Source organism: Vidua chalybeata, chromosome 1 (assembly GCF_026979565.1).
Source record: "Vidua chalybeata isolate OUT-0048 chromosome 1, bVidCha1 merged haplotype, whole genome shotgun sequence".
NCBI lineage: Eukaryota > Metazoa > Chordata > Aves > Passeriformes > Viduidae > Vidua > Vidua chalybeata.
In genome coordinates, this window is record NC_071530.1 from 54,934,186 (window position 1) to 54,960,850 (window position 26,665).

General features: G+C 35.7%; 1 protein-coding gene across 1 annotated transcript in view; it reads right to left on the reverse strand.

Moving 5' to 3' along the window:
• POU6F2 (POU class 6 homeobox 2) overlaps positions 1–26,665 on the reverse strand; it is a 316,654-nt gene that overhangs the window by 244,743 nt on the left and 45,246 nt on the right. Inside the window, exon 2 of the mRNA XM_053947281.1 lies at positions 8,173–8,344. Within this exon, the coding sequence (XP_053803256.1) occupies positions 8,173–8,344 (172 nt within the window). The remainder of the gene's footprint in view (positions 1–8,172; positions 8,345–26,665) is intronic.

Consider the following 26,665-nt stretch of genomic DNA (forward strand, 5'->3'; position numbering starts at 1 on the left):
AGCCATTTTAAAAGTTAGTGTTACTGCCATTCTGTAAACTCCATGTTCATTTTGAAAGAAAGAATCTAATGATAGACTGCTGTAGAAAATGCTGTTCCTAATGCAAAAAAGTCTTTATTACTTACTTGTGTTACATTCAGATCTTCAGTGTAACATGAAATTGTTTTAGGACTCTAGGTTTTTTATTGTATTAAAATAATTAATGTCATATTTCAGTCACACTAGCTGTTAATTTATAAATATTACAAATATATATATAACTTTTGTAAATCTTTTCTAGTGTGATTACTCTGTTTTGTAAAACATAACGTTTCTGTAAGACAACGCCAACTGTTCAGAAATTAAAATGATGGTTTACCTTTCCAAAAAAAGGACATCTGAGAAGAAAAATAAAACTCCCACTTTCCTAATATTGTATATGCTTTCTTGTATATTTATTTATTTATTTCCTAATATTGTATATTCTTATTTCTTGTATATTCTAAAATAAAACCAGAAATCCAAATTTCTTTTAGGCATAGACAAGCAGTAGTTTAGTGTTTAAAAAAAAACTTGCTTTAGAGTGCAGAGGTGTGCATTATTCATTGATTTGGTAGATATAGATACTCCTGAAATCTGGAGAACAAACCCAATTTTAATCTCTCTGAAAACAGCAGATTCTACCCAGCCAGACACGATGAGGTACTATTCTTCTTTAGATTACCTTTGCTTTCAAAGTAAAAGGGCTTCTGAGAGCATCAAAGCAGTATCACAACATTTATGTCACAATACAAATCTTTCTTTGTTTCATACTGATATTGATTTTGATTTTTAGATGGTGGAAAAAGAGAAGCAAGACTTTATGGTTTAAAAACATCAAGCTATTTACATGAAAAAATAATATTCCAATTGAAACATGAAAATTATGACACATTTAATTTTATACTGGTTTTGTCCCTGTTTAGCATTAATTTTCTCTTTTAATCATTTGAATGTAGCTGCTACCTCTGAGTTTGTCAGAAATATTTTTGTAACTCACAAAATAATATTATTTTGTAAGTACTAATGGTAGTACTAGTCATGTAAAAAGTCAGAAAATAAACCATTTGTGGAAGAAAGCTTAATATATTGAATATGCAATTAAATCAAAGTATAAAAACCCATAAAGCTGATGCTCCCATCCTTTGACCATCTCTCCCCCCAAAAAGGGACCATAGATGATGGATCCAACAGAAGAAACAGTTTCACAAGGAAAAAGAATTAAACAAAGAAGAACCTACAGATGACAAGGAAAAAAAAAAAAAACCTAGGAAGACAACATAAGGAAAACCAAGTGCTACACAGGATATTAAAGAGAAAAATGATCCACAGGAGAATGGCAACTGTTACTATGAGCTTCCTACAGCTACCTCTGCCTTTGGATATTTTTTAAAAAAATATTAACCTGACAGCAGGAAACTTTATACAGATTGCCCTGACAGGGTGCCAGTTTGGTATAAGCACTTGCTGCCTCTTTGGTTAGCATAAGGAAATCAAGAGAGGTGTTAAGTGGTGCCATGTGTACATTTGGGCAAATCTAACTTTGCCACCATCTGCCTCACCAGCACATTCCTATGGAGAAACTTGATTAATCATGTGAAGTCAAATAGAATCATAGCATTATCCTTCCTTTTTACATTTACTTCCTTTTCAAATGTGTAAGTGTCTGATCTATTATTAATCTCAAAACACAAACTGGCAAGGATCTCAATCAAAGAATCTAACAGTTCTTTCACAAATTACCTGTTTACTGTCTAGTAGCCAGCGTGTCCCCTTTGAAACAGCCAGCCATTTATGTTGCTTTTAAACAAGTTTGTTGCTATTTTTATAACTTCAGAGAGAAGAAAGATTAATTAAAAATGAACCTTTTGTCATTCAGTCATACCAATTACATACTAGGATTTAATTGGTTTTTCCTCACCTCTCTAATGTTGGTTGTTCTATGCATAAATACAGAAAATGAGACTTCAAGACTCATTTAAAAAACACATAGCATACACTTAAAAAAAACATTATTAACTTATACTCAAACTAAATTTCGTTTTTTCTTTGTTTTTTTTTCTTTTTTTTTTAATGGTCTGTCTTTGTTACAATTCAGGGACAGCTACAAGATTCCTCTTTATTTCCATACAAGCAGGAGGATTTATTAGTGGGGCTGCAATACCTGTCCTTCATCAGCCCAATACTGCTTTCATCAAAGGCTAAGGGACTAAAACTCTGGTCTCCTCAGAGCTGGAGCATATGTGCTAGCACTAGTACCACCATAGCCTGAGCTACCTGCAATACCTAAGCACAGCAGGAAAGCTGAGCTGAGGATGGATTTTCTACCTTACCATTGCATCTTGGTTTGTGTTTAAATTGTCATAACATCTGTTTTGGTTTTAATGGGCATTTACTCTCCGTTCACAAGTACATGTCACACTGACAAAGTAAGAATTCTGCCATGAAATCAGACAACAGTATTATTCAGAGTAATTCAAGTCCCTGTTTGCAAATACCTATTTAAAAATACTCATGTAAAATATATCCTTCAGAAGTAACAATCAATCACATAGCTAGATCTCTGGGTTCTTTAAGAACTTACTCATTATTTAAGCAAGACATCACTAAACTTTAGAAAATGAATTTACAAGACTGTATGATGACTCAGTCCTGTAAACATGCCACTCATTAAAGTTTCTCATTGACACAGTCTTTGTATTTAAATAGGGCTCCTAATCCACAGCTTATTTGCTTTAAGGAAAGTATCACATGTTCAAGCACTAGCAGGATCAGTTCTATGGCATGGATAACTGATGGTGTCTTACAACAAAGCACTCACAATATGGAAATTAAGGAATAAAATTATGTGAAAAGACAAGAACCTTTAAATGCAGATGAAACATATTTCAGATGTTATGTCTGCAGCCTCTAAAAGAAGGCTCTGATTTCAACATAGAGACCATTTGGGCCATGACCCTTCCTATCAGAACAGAAACATTCACTAGCACTTTAAAATGCATCAAGAGCAACAAATACACATTGCCTTCTCCCATTTTACCAAATTACCAAACCTTAGCAAAGTGTTCCTGATGGGCAGAGATCTTACAGGCCTTTAAAATATGAGGATATAACCAAACCATTGAGAGTCATTCTTAAATACACTGATGAAAGGAAAGCTCATAGTCTGAAGGCCCCCACAGGCTAGATATACTGTTAAGGATGATAATGTCAGCTTCCTCACAGCAACCTGGCAATGACCTCTGCTCTGACCTGCAGAGACCACTGTCTCAAGAGGTAAAAGACAATTTAGTCCTTTATCCTTTGTAACTGAAATTATTCCAGTACCATAAATTCTAATCAAGGCAACTCCAATTAAAAAAAAAACCAAACCCATATATAATATATTTCTTTAAAGAGTCATACAAGAGATCTACTAGCAAAACATAATCAGCCAGAAACAACTTCTACCTTGTTTCTCTGCAGCATACATATGTATGGTTATATAGAAGGATGCACACAGTTCTGAAACATGGGTAACAATGTGGGGAAGGAAAGTAAAATCGCAAAGCCAATGCAGAGGTTTGAAAATAAAAACTTGTTTACTTAAATGCATGCAAACATTTAACTCCCATATCCCCACTCCATATTTCAAGCATACACAGCATTATGAAAAGATCAAAAGCCCACTAATGAACCAAAGAAAACCACAGTCATCAGATCCAGCACAAGAAATTTAAGATTTCATTTCAGTGGAACAAAACCTTGTTAGCAAAGAGAAAAAAAAAAAAAGGTTAGCAGTCAATTTTTTTTTCTGTCCTGCAATTATTAAATAGGAAACACTTCTGCTCCAAAATTAGAGACTTGGTATTGCCCTCGCTATATACTTACAGCTTTATTTATTTTTTTGATTAGTAGAACTACAGACTGAATCTCAAAGAATAACTTTTTATCATACAGTAAAATTACCTTTATAATGCAAGTGCATGCACTCCCAGCTGTTTTGTCGGTCATCTAATTATGTCACAAATTGCCTTCAATTAAGCATTAGTTAAGGGCTAGATCTAACTCCAGGAAAGTCAGCCTTAGTCCACATGGGGTTCTGATGCTTGGATCAGCCACTTCATTCTTGGGATTTTTTACCATACTGAGAATTGTCTTTAACTTTTGAATCTCAACAATTTATCACACAGCTAAACATGACGTGTGCTTTTTTTCTTCTAAGATTTTTCTTTTTCAGAGCAGTATTTCATAATTTATACTAGAATTGTTTGAAAATACAGTAAAAAATGACAAATAGGATTAGTTAAGTTAGGATCAAATACCAATATATTTATTCAAGTGAAACTGCGACTTAACATTAGCAAAAGCTTTCTCTAGTAAGACCGGTGGCATTTGGCCTGGGCTAGTATTTTGAATGATACTGCAGAGTAAGACAATTTGATCTGAAAATGACAGTGCCAGAAAAGTCAAGAGCCATACTCAGTTTCTATGTTACTTAATTAGATTCTATGGTTAAAATAGGAGCTATTACTTCAGAAATATTTTTTAAAATAAATAACTCACCACAAGGTCTCTTACAAAGCAACTTCACCTCATACTGGGATTTCTGTAACCAAAACAGTGTAGCTGTGCTAACCCACATTTCAAAACTGTATTTTTGAGGTAATGAGTTTCAGGACAGATTCCTTTACCAACATTTTGCACCTAATTTTTGATGACTTTTTCTACTTTTTTTCTGGTTTCATGTAACTTCAGTATCAAAAGTCTTTAGCATGAAGTATGCAAATTCAAAAGAGTCCACTGGTATAAAAGCACAAGTAGAGGATTACAGACTCCTGGACTATGGGACAGCATTTTCTTTCAAAGATAAACAAATTTTAAAAATGAAAAAAAAAGTCACCACCACCAGGAGAAAACAAGCCAGCAAACAACAATAAGGCACAACCCTCTAATCACAGCTGCTCCTGTCCTCACCCACAGGGAACAGCTGCAACACAGTGACAAAGTGCATCTTCCCAGACACCTGTACACCAGTTTCAGGTGAAGCTCTTTCAGATCGTCAGGAACTTATACTTAATGCTTAAGTCTCCCTGAGACTTAAAATGCTGCAGCATTCTTCCGCTTTGTTACTGATAGCAAAGCACCCATAAGAGAAACAAAAGCTTAGTACTTCTCTTAAAAAATAAATACAATTAATTGTGCTCCTGCCCTTTCCTCAGTGGCAGCAGGGACTGTTACTGAAAATGTATCATTTTGACTGGTAACAAAAAACAAATACCCATTGTTTCTGTGGCATATAGTGAAATACCAGAACAAGGAAATTTGAGAGTAAGTAGGTGAATTTTAGGAAAAGGTACAGGTGAGAAAGGCAGGCCTTTGCAGAAATATACCAGAACAAGGAAATTTGAGAGTAAGTAGGTGAATTTTAGGAAAAGGTACAGGTGAGAAAGGCAGGCCTTTGCAGAAATAAACTCATCCATCAAAAGAAGCTAAGCAGAATGCGTCTGGTAAAAGAAAGCTCTTTGCATCTCATTGTTCAACTCTGTTCATCTATATGAAAATAAGACTCATGAAATATTGCTAACATCAACAAGACACACAAATGCTGGTCATTCATTCCAGCTAAATCAGTGCATGATTTTCACAAATCCTGAAAAAAAAATGAAAAGCAGCAGTGTAGAAAAACTTTATTCTCTAGGGATCTGTTTCCTCTTGACTTTCTAAAATGCTCCTCCCTCACCTGCTTAAGAGATTTGGCGAAAATTTTCACACAGCATGCATTAATTGTTATATTTTAAAAAGATATTTATTATCTCTGATTGTGTGAAAGAAGGAGAAAGTTGTCATTCTCTATGCCAACACCTGTCAATATGTTTACAATAATTTAACTTCAGGCATTGCAAAGAAAAGTACAAAGTATGCATTTTTAACATGGTATTCATAACATTAAACAAAGTAAAAACTATAGCGTGGTGGTGTTCCATATTTCTGCATCAGAGCTTTAAACACAACTGTACTTGAAAATTTTTAATGTTTACTGCAAATCTATCTTAAGGGATGCACTGTGATATAACATCTAATCATCTTTATTTTATATTGGCTCCATTTGATCCTCAAATGTATCAAAATTGCCCCATTATCCCTTTTTTTTTTTGTTATAAAAGTTACTAAAAATAATTGACAAGGGCTGTTGCTAATAGATCTGTAGCAACTCTCATATTCTAACAAAACCTCAATAAATGGTACACAAGTTCATACCGAGGCAGTTGGACTATTTCACCTACTTTTGTTTACTTGGGAACATCTTTTTAGTAGTGTAAAGATCAGACTAGCAAACATCTTACACTCACCAATAGAAAAAGCACAATATATTAATTTTTAGCTCTTTCACTAGTGCTTTTAGGGAGATAAATTATATTTTCAGCCCAGAAAGGAGCAAGATATGGTTACGCATCATTTCTATATCACACACGACAACTCTAATGAAAGTGTCTGTGTATATTTCACTACCACTGTAGAACATCCAAATGACAAGGGCTCAAAAAATATCCTGCCTTTTATTAGAATACTTGCCTGATTGAAAAACAGACATTTCACTATCCTGAAATTAAAAGCTCATTTTTTGCTTTCTATATGACTTGCTGTATTTAATAGAGGGAGCCTAAACATTTGAGCAAATAAAACATGTAAACACAGCTGAAGATATTTATATTACTCTAAATAACTGGTAGCCTTTTGAATTTTAGACATTATAATTCTTTCCTAAATAAAATGGGCTAAAATAATTATTATATACTTTTTGAACATTCAAACTGCTAACGGAAATTATGCTTTCCATGGAAACAAAGATTACTAAGAGGGTGCTTAAAAATGGATGTGATATTCAGTAACAGTCATTACTGCAATCCAGAAATTAAATTTTAGGGGGATTTAATTAATATTTTCCCTGCATCTGTAGTGAGGTTATTTAGTAAAACATTCTCTGCTGTATCTTTCAGTAATGTGTAAAGAATATTATAATATACAATTGCACATGTTCTTTTGTTTTTAAAAAAATCTTGCAGCTCTTATTGTAGGTAGAATACTGAAATCTGAACACTGATTTCCTTACAGATTATGAAATCAAAAGTTGAATCTTAGAAAATGGGCTCTCACCCCCTCTCCCTTAGAACTGCATTCCCTTTAAACAAGACCTTTTTCCCTTTGACTTCCACCAATAGAATAATAAAAAATAAGTAAGTGCTCCATTTTTATTAAGGTTTGTCTCAGGTTACAAATAGAAATAATTAAAAGGGACTTCCTCAGGAGTGTAGTCCTTCTAAACCCCAAATGTCACAATGTACCATACAGTGCTGCTACAGCTCAGACACCTATCAACATCTATCACTCAAGCACGCACCTCAACAGCTCTGCTCCCTTTTCTGATTAGAGATCAGAGTTGCTTGAGTTGGCTTACAGGGTGTCATCCGTTTGAATGACAGATGTCTGTGTTGGAGTGCCACTCTCACTGCTTTTGTTTTGATTGTGAAATGTTACACTTATCTTGCACAATTTGGACTGTTCCAAAACGGATAAAAAATCAAAAGCTAATCTTTCTTTCCACAGACCTGAGGAGAAATATTTAATTTCTGATTTAAATTCCAAAAACATTAGGTCCATGTGCAATACCCTTGCTAGGCTTTGTTTACTCAGTATGAAGTGCTTTCTACAAGAATCTTTCAGTTCTCTTCAGCCAGATTTATTTTTACCATTAAAAAATTATAACTTTTCAGTTTAATCAAGCCTCAGAAAAAGCTGGTAGCATGTGCAACACACCAGCATCTACCACAATAAGTGTTAAAGTACTCCAAGAAAATGATACACACACACACACACACAATTTTACGTTACAGTCTATGGTTCAAAAAAATTCATAAAATATCTGCAACTTCCACTAAATACGTAAATTGTTAGCAAAAGTTTTCAGGACTGATGCTGTCATTCTGGTAACCAGTTGCAATAGGAGCAGAGGACTGTGTGCCTGCATGCTCCAAGCTACTCTTTCCTACTTACAAGAAAATTGAGCGGAAAAAAAAAAAAAAAAAAAAAAAAAAAAAAAAAAAAAAAAGAACGGGAAGATTGCTCTTCCGGACAACATGGTAGCAGTGAAATGAAATACCTAGACAGACTTACCGAAGAGCTTGCTGGGAGTGTCCTCGCTGTCATTTGATTCCACAGGCACAAGCAAGGGCTCATTCAGCTCGTTGTCTGAAGTAGCTGCCTTGTCCTCACCTCTCAACTCTGCATTCATTTCACTCCGCAGTGACAGCAAGAGCTTACTGACTTGTCCAGCTATCATTGGATCCTAGGGTGGGGGGAAAAAAACAGTGAGGGGGGAAAAAAAGTGGCAGCTTTGGTGTGCGTATACTCTCTCTTCCACTCCCTCTCTCTCTCACACACACACATACACACACACTCTCTCTCTCTCTCTCTTATCTGTGGCTGCTCCTGCTGTTATTGCTGGCTGCAGTCAAGTGAAGAGCTATTACAGATCCAATGAGTTTTCCATTACTCCCCACCCTATTAAAGCTCAACTAGCATGTGAGAGATTCAGGATGCTTTGGAGAAAAACTTCTATGAAAGCAACATAACCAACACAGCTTTAATTGCGGGATGTGCTTTTTTTGTGTGTATGTTTTTACACTTCACCCTGTCCTTAGCATAGTAAGAGAAGAAATTCCTATATGCTCCGATACCACAGAAGAGGAGCCCGCTGTGAGTGCTCCATAGTGATTTAAAGAGGCATCCTCAGCTGTATAACATTAACAAAATCAAATACACAGTTTCTAGCATTACAACATTTCTATGAAAATACACAGCATCAAATAGCCATTTCATTACATACTTTTAAAAGAGATACAGTTTTCTTCTAACTCTTCCTGTTGTTGGGATACTATGCTCCAAAAGTCCATAACGACACAAAGACACATTTTTCTTTTGAAAATAAAAACCACAGAAAACATTTTCTAGAAGATAAAAATAGAGAAGATACTTACACATACAGTTTGCAATTATTCTTGTGTTTGCAACATTATATGCCCCATAAAACATTGCACATCTATATATGTACACATCTAAATTTTTTCTTGATGATCAGAATCTGTTTTATCTTCTGCTCATTGAGGACGTTTAGGGGTCAGGCATTATTTCCAAGCACACTCAGTTATTCCGTTTACAAAATAATAAGCATAATATCATGACAGCACAGAAAGCAGAGTTAAAAAAAAAAAAACTAAGAAAAAGAGCAAGTGACCTTGTTGATCTCTCTAGCAGCTATTTATTGCAAAGTTCATGCCTAAATGGTTCTTATGCAGAGAACAGGTGACCAGCGAGCAAGTAGGTTGGCTAGCATGTTCCCTCTGTCCCGTCCTTGCATTGGTCAATGTTCGCCTGTGGGATTTTTAATGTATTCATGTCTGAAAAGTAAATTTGATATGACACATGATAATCTATGAAAATGTTAATCAATACAAATAGTTTAAGCTGTCATCAAATGCTCTTCTTTAGTCAATACTCATACTGCCGAAAACAATGTCACTGTCACCAGGGCTCAATTTGCACAGCACTTAAATATTGGACTCTGTGCATCAATGCACTCCTCTTCAAATACTGTAGGTAAACACATTTTCTCCCTATTTAAGGCTGAAGCACTCAGCACACATTTAGTTGAGCCGAATCCTCCCTTTTGAATACCTTGATAGGTCCACTGGAGGGCAAAATTAATACTTAATTGAATCTCACAGTCATCAAAATAATCAATACTTTTTTATTATTTATTCTTTACAGTCTGTTGACTGTTTCAAACCTCTGAGGGAATGGTGGAAAGGATTCATGGCTTTGAAACACTGTCATTTAACAAGGTAATTTTCAGTAGGGCATTAGGGGTTGTGAAACATATAATAAAACAAAAATGGTGGCTTATAATAGGAAGAAAGAAAATAATTATATTTCTGCCATCTAACAAAACAGGATAAATAAAAAAAGCGAGTGCAAGCAGGAGAGGGAGAAAGGAGGGGGAGAGGGAAAGAAAGACTGGCTTTTGAAGGGTTTTATCATATCAAGAGCAGAGCTGAGCTTTCATAATGCTGACATTTCTCATTCTGACAATCCTAAACAAGTGGAAAGGATGAGATCGCAGATATCATCTTTCATCACATTCCCTAGCTTAAGAACCAACATGACAGCTTCTCTTCCCTTTACACTGTTAATTACTAAATAAAATACTGCTCTCTGTCAGCATTAGATTATTGCAGATAGCAACCACAAACATTACTCCATTGTTTTGTTTTTGCCTTTTTTTAAACCAGTGATACCTACCTTGAACTCTTCAGAAAATAAATTAGGCTTGTGTCTACATATTGTAAATACATGAAACATAATCAATTTAATCAATTTGGTCAATCCATGTTATTGTCAGGTTAAATTGCTGTCAATTTATTAACATTTCATTTACTGTATTTATTAGGCAGCAACAATCTGAACATTTCTTAAATGTTTCTGGAGAGGAAACAAAAACCAACAGATTTCTTTTGCAGACACTGTAAAAAACTCTGAGTTGTTTTGTCTCATACTCATAGTGCACTATGGACAGTCATTTACTGAGGCAAAAAAATTGTTTGCTTTCATATACTAAATAATGTATTTTAGCAGGTTTTGCAGCTAAAGGTCATTGTGAACACAAACAGCTTTGTTTCAGTCTGTTCTGCTTCTCTCAGCTTCAGCTACTCAAAACTAACATCAAGATTAGTTACTAACATCCATAACAAATGGGAATCAGGACAAAATATGACCTATTTCATCAAAGTAGTTTGGGGAGGGAACTAATCATGTCCACAGAAAAAAACTCCCGATCTGAGGACTAACAGCGATTTAATGGATTTAATGGAATCTGTAGGATTCTAGATTAAGTCTAAGTTGCCAGATTCTGAAATTGAATGTATGAAAAATGGGAGGAAGAATAATGTGGGAAATGTGACAGCACTGGGAGAAACCTCAGCCCTTCAATGACAGTGAATTCACAGCAACTTCAACAGAGCCAGGATTTTACTTGTTATGTATATCAATAATTTGGCCTCATCTGGACTACTTTGTTCATTTCTGGTTAGCCTATCTAAGAAAAATACATCAGAAAAAGGTGCGGTAAGAATGATAAACTGATCCAAAGGACTGGGACTGTTTACAGAAAAGTGTGACTGAGCATGATTAAAGGATACAAGAAAATAAACAGCAGAGAGAAAATGTAGATCAGAAACTATTCACCCTAACTCATCTAAGGAGAAAAGGTGTCTCCACTGAAATGGGAAAAAGTCATAAATCTAATAATAATGAATTATATTTTTCCAAACAGTAGGTGGTAGAAAATCTGTTGAACTAATTGCTGCAAGGTATCACTGAGACCTGCACTGCAGTAAACTTCAACATAGTCACTCACATGGCTGGCCATATTCTTAGCAGTGAATTTAAAACAGCTTTGCAAACACATAGGCAAGGACTATAAAAAGTGAATTAACATAAACTGCTGCCCCCTCCCTCAGGCAGCACAAGAACCTGTAGTTAACCCCCAGGGTAGCTCTCTCTGTGAATGAACGACAACTTTCTCTCTAAACAGACAGATTAGATACTCTCCAAATTTCTAGTCTACAAGAAGACTAAATAAATCACTTAAACGATGACTTAAGGAAAGGTATGTTTCCTTGAAAAATATATTAAAAATTGGACATTTTTAAACTTCAGGTTATCTCCAGGCCTTCAATTGCTTTCTGTGCTTACAAGTCTGCTCTGCAGTGAATTATGCACGATAAAAGACTATTGTTTTTGCAAAACATATAATAAATTGTAATTCTAGTGCACAGCAAGTGGGCTAGTTTGCAAAATCCCTTCGTGATCAAGGGGTTTTTCCTATATTTCCTAATGGCCTCCCTAAAAAAATTCTGGAGTAGTTGCTATGACAGCTGCAGGCCCAGCAGCCCTTTCCTCTTCTTTTGCCCTCCTACAAGTCCATCCCAGAGAGGATCCGCAGCACTGGAGAGGATGCATTGAGGCAAGGAATTGCATATGTATCTTTAGTAGCTAATACTGTCAGGACCTGTTCTTCTGCACTGGATATCTGTGGGTTTGACACTCAGTATTTGCTTTTTGGAAGGTGCTGTAGGTCAGATTACACTTTGCACTGTAACACAGGCTCTTCTGTTCACTGACAGCCCCACAAAAGTTTCAGGTTTTCATATGCAAAACTGAAAAGTCTAAGAAAGCTTAAAACCAGCAAGATGAACTTTTTCAAAAGGGTTTATATGCTTTAAGTAAGAAGCAAGGGCACATAATACTTCATAATTTTAGGGTTCAAGTTTTGAGAGAACTAAGGAATCACAATTCCCTTATTCAAAAGATAACTGTATATACCACACATGTAGTGACAAATTATACACATATCTCTTGCAGATACTCATATAACTTGTCATCTATTTCTTGTCCAACTAGCACTAGTACTTCCAGACTTGCCTGTTTCCTGTGAGATCTCCCTGACAGCTTTGTGCTGCAAATGGTCCTCCCTGCTGTGTGTCTCCCTTAGGGGGTGGCTTATACCTCCTGTAATTCAGTTACAGTACCTGCTACACCACTTTTCAGCTCTACCACTCCCTGATGGTTTAAACTAGCTGTTGGGCTTAATTTAATAGTAAAAATCCTGTGGATTTGCAAATGCAAATTGCAGTTCTGGTAACACACCCTCTTCTAAAAGCTAAAACCTTTACTTTTTTCTTATCTGAAGGACTGTACGAAGTACAGGACAACATTTATCACTGTGTTAAAAGCTTTGCCTTTGCACTTTAAGGGTAAAAGTGCAGTTTCTAAGCAAAACTATTTAGTAATCAAAGACATCTTTTAAAAGAAACTGCATAGGGTTTGTGTCAAACATGCCCTAGGCAGAAGTCTAAAAATTAATTACTTTCTTCCTTAATGTAGGACTTGGGTGATAATAGAGCTTCAAAAAGGCTTCATGTACTGATTTAGCCACTGGTCTAAATTTTGTACTTACTGCACAATAAACATTGTTGCTCTGAATGTAATTACTTTCTAAATTCTAGTTCAGAGAAAAAGTAAGGTCCTATGTTTTGCTTTTTATTTTGTCCTTAGTTTGAAGTTAATTTGCACAGATATTTCCCCCCACTACCATAAAAGTATTAGAAATCAATTTACTGCTTTTCTTCAAAACATAAAATACATCCTGCCCAAACCCCCGTCCCCAATCATGATATTGCACAGACTTCTGTTTGGGACATACACAATGAATCTGAAAGCAAACACAAAAATTCTACTAATAAAAATAAAATTTACACTTCGTAATTACTTATTATTCCAATAACTGCTCTAAAAATTTATTCAAATTGTAGCTTTTAAAATTTTTAATCAAGATAGAGAACAATTACAAACTTGGATAAAGCTGTTCTAAGATGTACCTTAGCTTAGTTTTTGTGTGAGTAATACATTAACAAGACTCTACTGGAAAAGAATTGGATTTCTTTTTTTGGTAAATATGAATGAAATTTAGGATTACCTTCTCTGTTGGTCTTATTATGAAAAAGTTTTCTTCCTTCATCTTATTGCTTCTAGAGGTATTCTTTTTTTTTTTTCTTTTTCCATAAATAAAGATCTCTTACAGACAACCTTCTTTGATTCTTTCTTCTTTTAACATTGTTTTATCTGCTGTCACTAATGTGCTGATATTTCCATCCCAATCTATCCATACACTGGCTTATGCAAGCTACTTTTAATCAACCTTTTGTCCCCTGCTAGCCTCTGACCATTTCTACCTGCTGGCTCTTATTTCACTGGGAAAGTTACAGGGAAAAAAACATTTTCTTCACAGCCACTTGTACCACCACCTTTGGATGGATGTTTCTAAGCAAAACAAACAAGCTGATATGTGATCACTGATCTCTCATCACTACTTTGATCTTTAACTTCTATTTACGTATTTATGTCTCTTACCTATATTACTCATGTTCAGCTTACTAAAATCTTCTGTATTACCTCTCTTTTCTCTTACGGCAAAAAGCTGATATGACATCAGCTCATCTCACTCAATATGAATATGAATATTATCACCCAAAACAGTCTCTGCTTTTTTTCGGCTAGATTTGTATTTATTCTCCTCATTAAATTCTCTGTAGCAGAAAACCAAAGTTCTTCTTTTCTCCCTTTTCTCAATAATAATGTGGCTTTGGACATTTTGTTTTTCCAGTGATAATAATTTTCACATGTTCATAATATAACTAATTAACATCATATAACTAATTAACTAACTTAATATTAATATATTAATATAAGTAATAATATAACTAATTAACTAATTAGTTATACATATTTTATTAATAAAACTGAACTATAAAAATTTAATTTGGGAAGTCAGAAAAACTATCACTGGCCATGGCACTTACTTTCACAGAAATATTCTTTTCAAGTTAAGCAGAAATGTTAGGATTGTCTCCATTTATTTACTTAATTTTAAGTTCTGAGTAAATTGAAACAGTTACTGCTAATTAGAATGGCAGAGATCTGACTGAAGAAACAAGGCTTACAAAAACTTAGGAAGCTTTTAATTGTAGTTTCAGGAGTCTTAAAATAGAATCAATTTTATTTCTTTTTAGAATTAAATTTTAAGTGGCAATGTGCCTTGAATTGCTATGCCTTAAGATTGAGGTACTACATTGTGTTTTCAAATCATACCAAAAAATCCCTAACTAAACTTTTTTCCCCTATTTCACTATTTTCCCTAATGATACTATTGCACATATTTCTTACACCTATTAAGATCAAGCTGAAAGGTTCACAATTTGCTAATCAGACTAGCTAGAGGCTGCAGGAAATAGGCACACAGAACCTGCCCTGTAGTAAATAGCTAGGTGAGCATTTATTTTACAATCAGTTGGGTTTATTGCTCTAAATGTACCCCAGCAATCACGCTGCAATCTCCGAAAAAAGGAAAGAAAGACAAAGAACGTCAGTTTCACTATAGTAAAAGTAAGGAACAATAATTCATTGTAGGAGACATCTGCACCTCTGGTCCAGAAAAGCCATTTCTTAATCCTGCTGGCAAAGAAATGTGCACTAATGAATCCATACCTTGTGTTTCTCCTGACGCACATGACACTTAGGGAACACTAATGCCAGAGTATACACAGCACAAAAGCTTTACTCTAAATGTTGTTTTAAAGTCTTAAAAGTTGACCTTAATGTTTCTGATACAATTATTAGTCTGATTTAAGGATCATAGTGCTTTTCTTGTTACAAAAACTCTTGTTTTGAGTTTTGTACCAGGGTGAAGCTATCAAAAACTTTCCTCTATTAATTAGATAACAAGAGTTTTCATTTTAGCCTTGGCCTAATTATAATGATTCCGCGTTTAAATGACATACTGCCTTACTGGAAAGGAGTTTGTCTGTCTGTGGACATGTAGGAAAATTTTGTATGCATACACAGGTCAAGATACAAGAGAAGCTACTATTCTGGGAAGCTACCACACTCCTCAAAACACTATTTTGAGTGTTTTGATAGACAATAATACACAGTCACTAGTAAAAATAACAAGTCCTAAGAGTGGTGAGAGAAATCAGCCTTCTTCTAGTTAAAGATTCTTGGAGTTACACAAAACTTGACCCATTTTTGTGAAAGCAGACAATCAGGCCCTAGAGATCAGGATAGGGCAAAGGCAAAACAGGCAATTTTGACTGGGAACAACATGGTGGGATAAGCCTTCAGTAGATTTTCCCACTCATTTCGTACAATCATTTAGGTTGGAAAGGACCTTTAAGATCATCAAACCAAGAGATTTCCTACTCTTCTTTCATCTGGTTTCCTGAAAGAAGGAGATGCTGTAGGAGAGCAATTAAATCTCAAATTAGAAGATGGTCCTATCAGGAGTAAGACTTTGACTTTTTCTTTATATGAGTAATGGATGATTCCCAATGCTCTGTCAATTCTCTTCTAAAGGAGCCATGTCAAGCATAAGAAAATATCCAGAAAATTTCAAGTCTAAAAGAATAACAAAAATTTTTATACTGTGGAGCCAACTCACCAGAAGTCTTAGAAAAAAATCTAGTATGAAGAGGAAAGCATTGTCTTCCATTAAAAAAAAAAAAAAGGCAAAACATACCAAAGCCCTATGAACTTATTCATTCATTACTCTTACGGAAAAATACCATTCTACCATAATGTAATACATTATGTTTCTAACTGGTCACTGCTATAAAAAAACCCAACCTTCTTGTTCACCCTGAAAATTATTTAATGTGATGATGTTTTGGTCTCCATACTGACCACATGAGAAGACATGAACCTGTTTACCAAATTACAAGCGCTCTTTCATAAACCTGCCAGTTTTATAACTTGTCTTTTTTCTTGTTTAATATTTGCTCAGTTTCTATTTTGAATAGCTCTTAAATACAAGGCCTCGCTTTCCAGATGATAATACTACATGTGTTAAAAGATCCTTCTAGAACCCACAGTATGCTCTTATCAGCATAATCCTTCTGCTCCCCGTGAGTAGAAGCCATAACCTCTCTGAAATTAAGAAACACAATAAAATACTCCACGGCATACTTGAGTTAATCTTTCCAAGCTGTAAGGTTTCTTACTAGGATTTCTACCACAAAGCAGTCAAATGATAATAGTTTGGCCTAACCAGAAATTTAAATAGTGCAGTTTGATATGAAATTTTAATATGCAGTTTGTCTATATTTTCATTTTTCAGGTTTCGTTCAACTATACACAAACTAGAAATTACTTTGGGTGAAAATATATCAAAGCCAAAATTCAGCTAAAATTGCTTTCTTTTAGAAATCAGCACATCCAGAATAACAAGAAAACCGAACTTAAAATAGCTTTTGAATGTTGATCAGGTATGAGACAGAAACTTGACCAGGCTGCATAGAAGGGACCAGAGTGATTGAGAGAAGCTCTCCTCTTAGTTAAACAAAAACTTCATTTTACATAACATGTCAGGATTTTCATGATGTAAAACAAAGAAACCATTAACTTGAATTTTTGACAATCAGAGCACAGGTTAAACAGTAACTCAGCTCAGTGGTCAATTCAATTACTTGCATTTGGTCTAAGACCCAAATCAAGATTCATCTGTAGTCAGCCCTGGACTCGGCTACATGAGGAAAGTGACTTCCTATTTCAGTATGGATCTCTTCCTTAGCTCTCACCAGAAATTCTATCAAACAACCACAAGTAAAACCTTCAAAAGAAACTTTGTTGAAATGGGTACAAATCCCTTATAATGCAATGAAGCAACATTTTCTAGTGAGAACTCTTTTTCCTGAAGATTTTTAAAGTAATATTACTTCAGCTCCAGTTTCATCCAGGTTTTTAACTGAATGCCACTTTTAAAATGGCTATAATTTATAATACAATACATGGTAATAACCTAGACCAGTTTGGAAGTTCAGTATCTATTTTTTTGCAAATCTTTTAAAATACTTTACAAATACAGTTAAAACAGTGAAACAAATCATATCAGGGAAATCATTATTTCACCAGAATATCACAATCAAAAATTGATGAAAAGTCTTCAATCCAAAATTGTTCCTTTTTATCTTGAAGCAAGTCTGCTTTAACTTCTACTTGCTAAACAAGACCAACATTTTCCCAAATCCAAATGCAAACTTAGAATGGCTCAACCTTAATTTTATATATTATGTGGTTAATAAGTTAGTCTGCTCTTCATGGAGCTTCCCATAATACAGCACATTTGAATTTCAGTGACAAGTATGGGAAATTGTTTCTTTTCTGGCATTTCTACTCATATCATACTTTCTAGGGGTGGAGCTGCAGATTTCCTTTTATTTACTCTAAATATAGAATAGAAAGGCAATGATGCCCATCTTTTGAAGAAACTGAAAACCTCTCCTGATCTGAGGCTCACAGACTAAAATGTTATTTTCCCATTTCCAGATACTAGAAAATGCACTGCATCTGCCAGGTTAGGAGGAAGAATCCCAAATAGTTTTCATATCATTCTTTTATGTTGAAATAATATGACAACAAAACCTACTGCTACAGCTGCTAAACATACTTAATAATGCCACAAATACTGCAGATCAATAAAGCAATGCTTTTTATATTTCCCAAGCCTTTCTCATTGATGAATGAGTGCAATTATTTTTTTAATCATTAAAAAGATCTTCAGGGTTACTTTTCTTCATCAACACCTGGGTACCATATATTTCTTTTCATATTGTAGACCACAACATATTAATTTCTAAGTAAATGTATTCCTAATTTAACATGCCTTCAACTATCACACAGCTTCATATTTCTAGTGCAATTTGCATAAGGACTTAAAGAACTTGAAGCCCAAATGGTGCTTCGCCTTTTTATCACTAGCTGGAAGTTGTAGATATACTTATAAACTCCCCAAGGTAGGGAGTGTCACGCCAAGGTAGCATGTGTCACACACCACACACAGCAACAGTATTATGTGTTGGACATATAGGAGGATCTCTTCACTACAAAGCAGTTTTTCCGTTTAATGCTTTACAACAGGGAAACAGCAGAACATTTACCAATCATTTTAGTTGCAACTACAGTAATTGGATTATCAATAAACAATGAATGAAACATTTCCCAGATCTGCTGATATTTTCTTCAATGAACAGTCCTGTTCTTTATTAGATACTGTTTGGCTGGGGGAATTTTTGGAGGGTTTGTTGTTCTTTTAAGAAAAAAAAATTGCCATACAATGATTTGCCATTGGCTCCCTATTATTTCTCAAGGAAACTCCTTCAAAACAAACAATGTTTTAAGGAAGGAAAAATCAGATCAGAGAGTAAACCAAAACATGCAACTACAGCAACACGTTGCTGCTAACACCTGGTTTTTGCAAACTGGCCAACATCACTGGGCTGCTCAGTTTCACCTTAAAAAGGTGACTATCACTGCTCTGCTCAGAGAACAGTCACAAGTGCTGTTGTTTTCCTTCTGTTTCAAAGATCCTATTATTGTTTATGACATGTATGTCTAATGTATCAATATATATGCATGTAAATATTACATATATTAAAAAGCTTTTAGCAGGCCTGATTCCTTCCCAATTAAACCTTTTGAATTGCTGCCATCTGCTTCAACAGGGAGAAACACATACTCAATTCTCCTCGTGAAAAATCACTGAGATCTATTTAAGGGCACTGATTTTCTTGTCATTGAAATCAATAACAAGATATCAATAGGTATCCCTAAATGTAGTTTAGTTATTTAAAAAAAAATAGGACAACATAAACTCATAATACCATTTGTCTCAAATTACTTTTTAACTTACTTTTTAACCTATTACAAACTTTATGGTTTTTTAAAAACAGCAAATAACATCATTTTTGAAAATAAAAGTTTCTTTAAATTATTATTTAAAAACATGGCATAATTTGGATTTTGTTCTTTTGTTTATATGCACAACCCATGCAGATCATTACTATAACTGCTTTGGTAACATTAGCATCCCAAAAAATTAATATTAATAATCCATTAATAACTTCAGAATGATTAAAAATACAAAAATAGAGCAATAAAATGCAGAATATGAGTTTTGATCACAATCTCACAATTTTTGTTCTTCATAAATTATTTTCACTTGACAGTCCAAATGGTAATTGATACTGTATGTTTGGAATTTATGTTTGAAGAAAGTATCCTTGTACTTAAAGGAAAAGTTAATTCCTATGTCCGTATTTATCATTAGTTTTCTGACCCTAGAGACTACATGTATTTATAGTCTGCAATATGCAAAACCAAAGAGCCACTTGGGTTTCCTACAGCAAGCCTGAATATACAGTACAACTGCAAGATCATTCAGTGTTCAAACCGCCTTTGACCTTTCTGTTAGTCCTCTTATTACAAAAAATAGTCTCTCCTTTGTAGGAGAGGAAGTTAGCCATGGGATGCTTTAATAGGAGGGCTGGCCTCTTGGAGGCTCAGTTTTGCCACTGAAGCTGCATGCATTGGCAGGCAAGTCACCTAACCCCTATAGATTTTTTAACTGTTTTGCAAAGGAGAGAGCAGGGCGAGGCTGTCTATTTTGACTTTTAAGCCTTCTTGTAAAAATTTGCATAAGTAATCTACCCTATCTCCACAGAGTCTTTACTGAATTCTTTCTTACTCTATGCTTTTCAAAGGTTTAATAATATCTAACTTAGAGTTTCATGAAAACTAACTTTCCTCAAACTACACTCACAAACTTTTAATTATATTTAATGCTAGGACAATTTCCACAATATTTAAGTGGACCATTAATAATTTCATCAATTTATTCCTTTTGTTAACCTACTCCTTTAATTATTTACCTGCTCTCAATACGTATAGATATCCATTTTCTCATGTTTTGAACAAATAATCTAGCAATGCATATGTAACCAATTTATTCCTTACATCAAGAAAAATCCATCTCTCATTTCTTAACCTGATGGCACTTCTGATACATTTCACAGAGGTGCTGCAGGGCTTGATTGTACCTGTTAAATTCAACACTGGTACAACTTCAAGGGATCTTCTAGGAGTAAAAGCTGCTTTCTTCTTGCTCTCTTGCTACTCACACTGCTACATTGTGTGCCCTCCATTCTTCCAGCCTAAGGAGCTCAAGAAGAATTAGGAAAGCAGATTTTCACTACAGAGAAGGAAGGCAAGAAAATAAGACAGGAGTTCATGTCTGCTGTGATCAGACCCTATCCTGTTACATTACATTACTTTTTCTTTTCTTCCTACCACTGCACTTTCCACAGGAATATTCCCTTTCCAAGCAGTTATCAATATGATTACCCTTAAAGTCCCAGTAGGTGGTTCTTGTTTTTTAAACCTGTTGAAATGTTCTTCCAACACATTTATTTCTGCTTGTGGTTACAGCAGTTGCTCACTCTTGAAGATTTGCACTCTTTTGGTGAGCTATTACAACTAGCAGCCAAGCACCCATACAACTACTCACTCACTCCCCTCTCCCACAGGATGAGGAGAAAACAAACAGAGGGAGACATTGTTTGTGGATCAATATAAAGACAGTTTGATAAGGGAAACATATGATGCATATGCAAGCAAACCAAAATAAGGAATTTTTAGCATTACTTCTCATTGACAAGCCAATTCCAGGGCAGTGAAGCCTCACTGTGCATAACAGCTACCTGAAAAGATAAACACCATAGACATAAATAACCCCAATTCCTCCTTCTTTCTCCCTGCTTTTAATGCTGAACACTACATCATATGTATGGAATATCCCTTTGGTCAGTTGGGGTTAGACATCTTAACAGTATCACAGAATTGAACAGTTTGGGTTTGAAGATACACTAAGATCATCTAGACCAGATTGCTCAGAGCTCCAGCTAACCTGGCCCCAAATCATTTCCAGACATGGGGTATCCACAGCTTCTCTGTGCAACCTGTTCCAATGCCTCACCACTCCCACGGTAAAGAATTTTTTCCTACTGTCTGATCTAAGCCTACTCTCTTTCAGTTGGAAGCCATTTTCCCCTTCTCCTATCACTACAAACTCTTGTAAATTGTCTTTCTCCAGGGAGACTTTACAGAGAGACTGTTCTTTCTCAGCTTCTTGCCTGTCTCTAACACAAACACCATGCAAGCATTGTTCTGTGATAGCCAAAACGCTGGGGCGTCATCAGTATTGTTTTAGTCACAAATCCAAACACAGCATCATACGTGCTCCTATGAAACAATTTGTCTCCAGTACTATGATTCAGATCTACAACTTAGGAAAATGAGTGGAGGACCCACACAGCTGTGACATTGCTTGGGCTCCCTTTTCACACAGACAGGTAGCTCTGCTCAGCTCACAGGTCTGACAGTCCCAGCTCATGTATCCCTGTTAGCATCTGATTCCAACCTAAAACATTACTTTGAAGATTGCTGAAGAGAAATCTTGGCAAAATAAAAGTATAAGCAAAGAGACTTAGGCAAGCACCAAATAAATGCAAGTGGCTACATGTGGGGTAAGAAAAATTAAACCCTTTTTTGCCCTTTTCTTTTTTGGTTTTAGACCAAACTGTTATTCACAGAATAAAATCATCTTTCATATTTACTTTTACCCACATTTACTTAATTCATTTATTTGTTGGGTTATTTAAGTATTTCTCAGCACTACAGTATTGGAATGCTTAATCATATACTTTGATCTCTGTGTTTTCATGCAAGCTGGAGTGTCCTCAGAATTTATGTGGATATTAAAATGTTCTCTTTTGCCATAAAATCAAGTTGGTATATGATTACTTCAGTGTGACCTTATATAAGCTTACCATCATGCCTTCACTTTAAACATTGTAAGTCAATGAAATTATATTGCAGACTGTGGGAGGGGTTCCTGCTCTCCCTTGGGAGGCAGCAACAGTTTAGAAAAAGGTTGCCAATCAGCTGCTGCTCTCCACCCCAGAAGAGCTGTCCATCAATGTTTAGCATACTCCCCAGTTCCAGAAAGTTCAGTTATTCCGTTACCCCATTGGCTCCTGTTAGAATACCACTCCTCCTCTGTACCCTGATTAGTTCTCTGTATGTCACCCAACTCTGTCTTCCCCCTTTACCCGTTGCCTATTGGCTGTTTTGTACCCTAACCATGCCCACTTCTTTGCCCTTAATACCCAGCCCCGCCTTTCCTCGGGGCTCCCGGAGTTCGCTCCCTTCTGGAGAGTTCGTGTTCCTCGTTTCACCCTCCTGTTCCTGCGACGCTCCTGAAATAAAGCCTCTAGGAATAAAGCCACTTCGGAGCCCTCTCGTCCTTACGGTGGAGCTATCCGGGTCCCGCCACCTCCTCCCCGCAGACCAGTCCTCTGAGGGTTTTCCCCTGGACAGGCTGGGCACGCGGGTGAAGCCCGGAGGACTTGTATTTTAATACAGCAGACATTGATGACACATACAATTTTGCCTGTTTGATATCCCATTACTGCAATAGCAGCAGCAATGGTTTTGGAAAAAGCTTTTTTTTTTCTCCAATAAGCATGTGCTACCAATTTTGCACTCACAAATAGGGTATCTTCCTAGGGAGCACAATAAGGCCACTTAAGTGACTATCAGAAAGTATTTGCTTGTTTCCAGGAGAATGTAAAGTAGTACACCCACAGACCTACACAGAGGATTACTAGTAAAAGATAACCAGCAACTCCTACATGGAATCAAAACACTTCTACACAAAATTGATTCACTTGTGCAGTCAAAATAGCAAAAACATTAAATGTTCTCAGACTGGATACTTAGCTAGGATATGAGATCAGTTTTGTAGCACCAAGATATGTGCACAAATATTACCTGTGTACCTCACCAAAGTACAGCAGAAAAGACAAACTGTAGTCTCCACGTAAGTAACACTACTTGTACAATTCCACCAGCAGTTTCCAAACTTCCCTCTGCTCACCTTTCAGTTTCAAATCCTAACACACACAACAAAATTTCTGTTGGGCTCAAAACTACGTCTTCATGTGGGAAGCCTAGAAATTCATAAGCTTTGAACTCAAAGGGAATACTTTGGGGGGCAAGGGGAAAGGGGAGAAATCCCAGTTTTAGAGGACTGTGAATTAAGCATTGAATACCAATCTCATTCTATTTCAAGTCCAAGTGTTGTATGGAACAGAAGTTAATAAAGGAAAGAAAAATCTAAATCCACAATAAAATAAAACAAAACAAAAAATCAAACAAAAAATCCACACATGGACTCCTTTTCAGTTTTCTAAGATCATATATTCAGAGTGAAAAAACATTGAATTCTGTTCCACATATCAGTTAAAGAAAAGCTACTGAGTCCCTATCCTATAACCCACTCAGATTAATCAGCAACTCACCAGGGATTGGGGTGCATTAACATGAATTGCGTGCTTAAGCAGCAATTCCCTGGACTTCATCACATCAAAATCTGCCTTATCTAGTAATTTAAAGCATTTATAATTCTAGAAGTCTCACACAGCCAGATGTACAAAACTCTGCTCAGGGAACTATTCCCAACTCTGCATCATTTCCCAACCTGTCTGATTCCAGCAGAGCAACTGAGTAATAGGAGGAGAACAGACAATCCAGCTGTAATTGTTCAGCTGGACTGGTTTTCGGAAGAAAAGTTCTAGCTGCAGACTTTGCTATTTTTTATTATGTTATCACAAACAAGAAGAGAAAACAAAAAGCAAATGTGTGCTTATGAAGAGAATGTGCAGTTATGAAGAGAAATTGTTAAATGAAAATGCATTAGGTTCCGCCTCTCTCTCACAACTACTATCACAAGTAAGGTAAAGCTTTGGAAAGACACACATTTCTTTTAATATCAAAGGGATCTGGAAGACCACAAACAAAGAAGAGTTATCACATGGAGAAGTGACAAAACAAGTGAACACTTATGCTGGGCTTCAAACCCCAATGTTTAGTGATCATTCCATGTGACTTGTGTTCACTCCATCTATACAGATTCTTTCTCCTACATGAACTAGTGTCTCTATACATCCCTAGCAGTCTTTTATGAAAAGATGACAACATACGGACAAGCACTAAGAGAAGTCCAACCAGATATCTTAAATTTGTTGTGACAGAGTAACTGAACTGCTATGACGAACACAAAGCCATATTTATACTGTGGTTAAATTATGATTTTAAGATATTGTAGTCATTTGTCTATATCTGAAGGGTATAAACTGGTCCTTCAAGCATGTAACTTTGGACTAATCATACGTACTGAAATCAAGATTAAGTAGAAAAAGCACTTCTGTTTGTGACATTTAAAGATCTACTGGACAGAGAAATGTGTAACACAGGAATGCACCGTTGTGCACAGTTGTGGTGTCTTCTACTCTATATCACCAAAAGTCTTTCACCTCAAACTTGCTCTGAATCAGATAAATACTTTTTGCACTATAATCTAGTGAAAAATTGTAAAACACTGCACTGACAGTGAATGCAAAAGTTAAAGAACATATGGGTCTGTGTTTATTTTCCTCTCCAAAAGTGATTCAAAAATTTGCTGGGTTTCCCTCTAAATGTCTCTACAGACTCAGCCTAGGATCTCACTATAAAAGGGGGCTCTCTCCTGCCTTGTATATGATATTAACATCATTAACAAGTTATGACCTCAGTAACACCTATTCTAAACCTTTTGCCTTCACTAGGATTCTTGAGCACTTCACTACACTACTAGTGTAATTGAGCACTTCATTTAAGGCAATAAGATTGAAAAGGCAGACTAGAAAGTGGAACACAGTTTGTAAAATTGTTGACGACAAAGCACAGCTGCATCCCTTTCAGTGTCCCAGTTGGTATCATAGATACAATAGTAAAATCTGACTTTGCATAGTTTGCACGCTCTGCACAGCCTTACACTAGTACGACACTTTTAACAAAGAACAATAACATGCCTAAAAAACAATTTCAACTTGGAGCACAAAAATTATAATTTCACAGCAAAGTCACATTTTTATCTCCCTGTACTGCTTCAAATCCCATTGCTTTGGCTGGCACCATTTATTTGCAAGAAAAAAATTCAACAAACCAGATACATTCTAAATACCAAAGAGAAAAATTTACATTAAACTTTGGGAAAATTTGTCAGGCAATTCTTTTTTGCAACTCACAAGGGCAGGGGTAAAAACTTATGACTAATATACCTCCAGTTTCCTTGTAGCTCAAGAAAACTTATTACCAACACTGAATATCCTTATATAACATGAAAATATTTACCATGCTCGAGCTTAAGTCTACCAAAAAAAATAAACTGTGAGCAAATAACATTATAACTAAATATAGCTAGTCTGAGAGGAGTCCCTACTCTACATTCTCAAAAACCTCTGGAGAGCCTTCAGATCAGGTACTGTAATAAAAGCCATTTAAAAAGGAGAAGCTTCTCAAAATGCTGAACAACTATAATGATCACTCACTTGGAAGAAAGGACTGAAAACCTTAAAAACAATAGACTTCAGCCTAGAGACTTCACTTCTTATGTCAAATTTTGAAAGTTTGAGGTAAAGGCAAACACCAACAGTGTGAGTGAAGACTAAACAAATTTGCCAGATATGTACTTCACAAGAGAAAACTAGAGGAGCTCTGACCTGTTCACGGTGACCGTACTGCCATCCAGAGGTAGACTGCAGCTTAAAACTAAGGGAAGTTGTCTTGAATTAGCATGAAGCAAAGACCTCCCTTTAGTCAACGTTGCAACGTTCTCAGGGAGCCATCAAGTGATGTGTCAGTTGAATTCTGCAAGGGCCTGAGGTTTATCCACTGTTCCAAATATGCATTTTTGGCAGAACAGCCTCCAAGCATGTTTTTTTAGTTTAGATTTTCAGAAAAGGTAATTAACTCCATACCAGCAGTCTCATTCTTCAGGATGGTTAAATGCATGCACACAAAGCTTTGTGGGGGAGAATTATTGTTGGTCTAGAAAAACCCCAAACCAATAAATAGCATGGAAAGAAGTGGGGACATGGCTTTTATTAAAGTGTTCAAGACAGTCTGAGATTTTTTTTTTTGATGGTAATCTGAGAGACATGGGCATCTTACTGAGTCTAACCAAGAGATCTAGTTAATGGAGAATTCCAGGAAATAAGATTGGCATTCGTACCTTTCCTTTTTGGGCTTCTGGGCTGAATGTTTCAGTTTATAAAGGGGA